The 5,474-nt window shown below is 38.7% G+C and overlaps 1 protein-coding gene across 1 annotated transcript in view; it reads left to right on the top strand.

Moving 5' to 3' along the window:
* Positions 1 to 5,474, top strand: part of LOC101848697 (sodium/iodide cotransporter-like) — a 12,086-nt gene that overhangs the window by 3,144 nt on the left and 3,468 nt on the right. The window contains exon 3 of the mRNA XM_005110275.1: positions 1,268 to 1,319. Coding sequence (XP_005110332.1) covers positions 1,268 to 1,319 — 52 coding nt within the window. The remainder of the gene's footprint in view (positions 1 to 1,267; positions 1,320 to 5,474) is intronic.

Below are 5,474 nucleotides of genomic sequence, written 5' to 3'. Positions count from 1 at the left end.
CACACACACACACACACACACACACAACACGCACATAAAAAGCACACACCACACAGAGAACACACACACACACACACACACAACACACAGAGAACGCACTCACAGCACACAGAGACAACTGTCGCCCGCTGGTGGTGACGTCACTCGTTGTCTCAGGACAAGAGAAAACAAATAAATGACAAATGTCAATTTTTGACTCATCATCATCATCATCATCATTGTCAACATCATCATTGTTTTACTGCAGAAAGAATACTAAAAACTTGAATTAAAAAAAAAGTTTTATAAGAGTTTTTACCGCGCTCACAACTGCATAAGATCATAAGAGCGCCAAGTGGTGGATGTCAACAGAGAAGTCCAAACGGGGAATCAGACTTACTCTGCTCACCTCCTTAGTTTCAACTGCACAAAGTTGCTTCGACTATCAAGGCACCCAGAAATAGCAGTTTACAGTTCATACAAAAGAGATAGAGGCAAAATGACGGTAGTAAGGATTTGGAAAGAAAAAGCAGCAGTTCCCCGTGTGCAGTTCAGGTACAGTTATGAGCATGACATTGATGAGTCAGCCCATTTACAATTTTTACTGAGCCTAAGGACATGTTAATGTCTCCCCTTTGGACATGGCATAAAGACACCTCAGTCAGTAACATCGCCCCGGGTAGTGGGAAGACTTGAATACAGTGTTGTGTAGATTTATTAATGATACAAAGAGATTCTTAAGAAGGTGCGTCTGAATCCATAGTCTTTATTTCTCTTTTTCTTAGTATGTTACTATCTAGATCTAGTAACCCCTCAAATCTTTGAAACTTTTATTATCTACTTTTCTTACAAGTGCAGTAAACTTCTTACTAAGACTGAACTAAATTAATGTTGTTACTGACGTGTACATACTTTATTCAGTGGCCATTTTCATCTGACTTTTCAGACATCCCTAGTGCACCCCTGAGATATAACCTTTTTTGGGGGGGTTGTTTTTTGTTTTGTTTGTTATGTTTTGTTTTGTCTGCTTTTTTGTTTGTTTTGGGTTTTTTGTAGGGGGCGTATTGTTGCCTTTTGCCTTTTCTCAACAAATTAACGTCCCCTGATTGGTATCAACAGTACTAAATGATAGTGTCAGCTGGAGCTCTCTATAGTATGTACTTATATTATAACTAAATGATTGTGTTAGCTAGAGTATGTACTTATATTATAACTAAATGATTGTGTTAACTAGAGCACTATATAGTATGTACTTATATTATAATGAGATTTCCTTGGCCTCCCCCAGGTCTGGTACATGGGAATCGTGCTGTTCGGCCCGGCTGTGGCGCTAGAAGCAGGTGAGATTTGTTTTGTTTTTGTTTTGGTAAGTGTATTTACGGCGCTCGCAACTGCATAAGGTCATATGAGCGCGCAGGACACACCTAATATTTTCAGTTGGTAGGAAAATTTGAATTTTGCCAGGGTGGCGGCCGAAGCCTACTCTTATCGATTATAGACCACCAAGGGATCTTTAACGTGCGCAACTGGGACACAGGCCCTCCGAGATTTTTTGCCCTTGTCCGAGAAGGCTAGGTGTAGATCTTTCCTACCAGAAGATCAGGGGTGTGGCAGAAAGACAGCAGTAAGGAGGAGCCAAGGAGTAGCAGTAGAAAGGCTGCAGAAAGAGTCAGGAGCCTACTTGGAAATACATTTTGTATGTGTTTTAGTTTTAGTTTTAGTAGAGGTTTTACTGCGCTCGCAACTGCATAAGGTCATATGAGCGCCAGAAGATTAGTGGTCTAGAGGTTATATAATAATATTGTTCGCCTCTGATTCAATGGGTCACGGATTCAGATCTTGACAGCGACGGGAAATTATCTTCAATTTTTTTTTTTCTTTCACCTCCTTTCTTGACCTTTAATCACGTTCTGTCGTCTGCTTTCGTCTTCACTTTCTCCCCCTCCCCCTTTCTTTGCCACTTCCTCTGGGCTCCTGGCTCTTTCGGCTGCTTTCCTACTGCTACTCATTGGCTCCTTCATACTGCTGTCTTTCAGCCACCACCTTGATCTTAGGGTAGGTAAGATCGAACACCTTGCCTTCTCGGTTAAAGGCGAAAATATCTCGGAGGTCCTGTGTGCAAGTTGCGCACGTTAAAGATCCTCTAATGGTCCTAAAATCGATAACAACCACCAGGGGAAAATTCAAAACAAATTCTACAAAACTGTGCCCCCCGTGCACAAATGATCTTATGCTGTTGCGAGCGCCGTAACACACTTACACCCCCCCCAAAAAAAAAAAAAAAAAAAAAAATTTTAATAAATAAATAAAAGCGGAGGCTGCTGGTACAAAAACTCCAGCATTTTTTTCTTCTTCCGCTGGTTCTTCTCTGAATGGACATCCCAGTCTCTAGTGCGAAGGCTGCTGTTCGCCGCAGGTTCTCCGGGCTCCTAGATCTATATAGAGTTCTGGGTCTCTCTGCCTAGGTTTGAGCCAATAATTGCATGTATTTCTCTCTAAAGGCAAAAATGGGCTTTGTTTTTTTACGAAAAGGTGAGGAACACAACATATTTTGTCCTAATTTTTGAAAATTTTAATACAGGTGTTTTAATGTCCCAATTAATTTCAGATGTTTTTGTTTTTTGTTTTCTGAGTATTATTAAGACGGGTTGGAAAGAAGATGTTTGTGTGCCTGGGGGAGGGGGCGTGTTGGAAATAAGGAAATGTTGTGACCAGGGGGTGGGGGGACGGGGCAGTGAATGTAAAATATTATGTGTAAGTGTGTCAGAGTTTTGTTGTATGTGTGTATGTGGATATGAGTGTACGCCTGGTGTGTGTGTGTCTGTGTGTGTGTGTGTTTGTGTGTGTAGGGGTATATGTGTGTGTTTGTGTGTGTTGTGTGGGAATGTGTGTGTGTGTGTGTGTGTGTGTGTGTGTGTGTGTGTGTGTGTGTGTGTACCTGTTTTGGACGTGGGGAGAGGGGAGTTAAATTTTACTTGCTTATTTTGCGTACACGTATCATTTTGATAGTTGAAGTAAAACCACCAATAGTTAATTATCAATGATAACCCAATAATTACTTTACGCCTTTGACCCCATTGTCCACTAACACATGACGTCACGTCCACACACACGGCAGTGACCGGTGTCCCTCTGTGGAGCTCTGTCGTCGTCATCTCAACCGTCGCTGTCATCTACACGTCAATCGTGAGTACTGAACTGGGAATAATTTCTAAAAAGACAGGCATTTCCACGCCCCCATCCGCACATTTTAAATCACTCAGGAAGCAGGATATCGACCCTGCCTGTCAGGGCCAGCTTGAGCTAAGACTAATTCCAGATTCATGGACCACAACCTGGTTTGGATAGAGTATAGTCAGAAGATAGGAGCAAGTAAAATTGTACACTCACTTACGTTGTAAAACACAAACATAATGACATGTTGATTGTTACGACAAGCCATACTGAAAGGGAAATAGATTATAACCAATCGTGAGAGGGTAACGACCAACATAAAATGTTACTAAAGATATTGGTATAACAAAAACATAAGGCTGATCCCAACTTCATGGGTCACAAATAGGGTTGGATAGACTTAAGTCAGTAGGTGCTTGCAAAATTGAACACCCATCTTGAAAAGCACGATTAGATCTATCTGTTGGTTGTTACAACCAGCCCTACTGAAAAATGAATAGATTGTGATCAAACATCAGAATGTAAAGACCGACATCCAAAGGTACTATTATATAATATTTGAGGCAGCGTGATGGAATCAGGCTCTCGTCAAAATAATTAAAGTGAAGAAACTTGTATTTTTTTCCGCAGGTTTGTGAATTTTTATCAACTTTTTGTTTTTTGGCTCAACACCTTTCATTCCCATTAAAGAACTCATTTCTGTTTGGATTTTTCTGAAAAACGTTGATTAAAGGCTCAAAAAATGTAAATTTTCAGTTACCACGGACTCTTAAGCTAAGGAAATAACTAATGTTTGGCGGCCATTTTCTCTTTAATTTTACCCCTGAAAACAGGTGACCCCCACCTCCTTCTTTCGCAAATATCTCGACTTGTATTCAGATCAATGTGTATTATTTTTTCATCCTAATAAAGACAAGTGAATACGCTTTAAGATGATACCAATAACTCTACGTGTCCAAAAATTGACGAGAGCCTGATTCCACCACGCTGCCTCACATATTATGCTGGCAATGAAATAAAGCTGATTCCAGAGTTTAGTCAAAACAAAAGTTACAGTTCTACAAAAAAGCAAAAGTGCTTGTAAAATTGGACACGCACGTTAAAAGACCCACAATTGATTATCTGTTTGTTGATATCAGTAGGCATACTCGAAAAATAAATAGATTATAACTAAACTGAACGTGTAACGACCGACAAAAAAGCTACTAAAGGCATGAGGTTGACAATGAAACAAGGCTGATCCCAGATTCCTAGATCTCTACTAAATTTGAATACATTTTAACCAGTATAAAGGTACTTCTAACATTGCAACTCACGTTGAAAAACATAATTACCTGTTAGTTGTTAAAACTAGACATATTTAGACAAATAGATGAAGATAAAACCTGAAAGTGTAACGACTGACAATAAAGTTACTAAAGATATTAGGATGACAAAGAAATAAGGCTGAATCCAGATTCATAGATTGCCTTTAGACTTGATTAGGGTTTAATCAGTACAAAAGTGTTTGTAAAATTGGTCATACACGTTAAAAACAATTATCTGTTGGCGGATACAAGTAGGCATTCTGGAAAATAAATTAATTCATAACCAAACTCGAGAGTGTAACGATATACATAACATTTTAATGTTACTAAAGATGTTAGGCTGATAATGAAATAAGGCTGATTCCATGCTCAAAGGTAACGACTAAGCTTGGGTACACTCTAGCCAGAACAAAAGTGGTTGTATAATTGGACACCCATCTTGAGAAAAACACAATTATCCTTGGGTTGGTACAAGTAGACATACAGACAAAAATAGTAGATTATAACAAAACTGAGAGTGTAACGACCGAAAAAAAATTTACTAAAGATGTAAGAATGACAAAGAAATAAGGCTGATCCCAAATTCATTCATGTACTTGTAAAATTGGACACCCTCGTTAAGAAACATAATAATTATCTGTTAGTTGTAACAACTAGTCATATTTCAACAAATAGATTCAGATAAAACCTGGAAGTGTAACGACAGACAATACAGTTACTAAAGAAATTAGGATGGCCAGGCTGATTTAAGATTTATAGATTACACCAAAGCTTGGATAGAGTTTAATCAATGAAAAAGGTGCTTGTAAAATTGGACATGCACGTTAAAAACAATAATCTGTTGGTTGATACAAGTAGGCATACTGGAAAATAAATAGATTGTAACCAAACCAGACATTGTAACTACCACCAAAAAAAAGCTGCTAAAGATATGACGTTGACAAAAAAATAAGGCTGACAGATAGATAGATAGATAGATAGATAGATAGATAGATAGATAGATAGATAGATAGA

The sequence above is a fragment of the Aplysia californica genome, unplaced genomic scaffold, assembly GCF_000002075.1.
Source record: "Aplysia californica isolate F4 #8 unplaced genomic scaffold, AplCal3.0 scaffold00870, whole genome shotgun sequence".
Taxonomy (NCBI): Eukaryota; Metazoa; Mollusca; class Gastropoda; order Aplysiida; family Aplysiidae; genus Aplysia; species Aplysia californica.
Note: the sequence above shows the minus strand (reverse complement) of the source record. Positions and strands in the feature narration are given on the sequence as shown.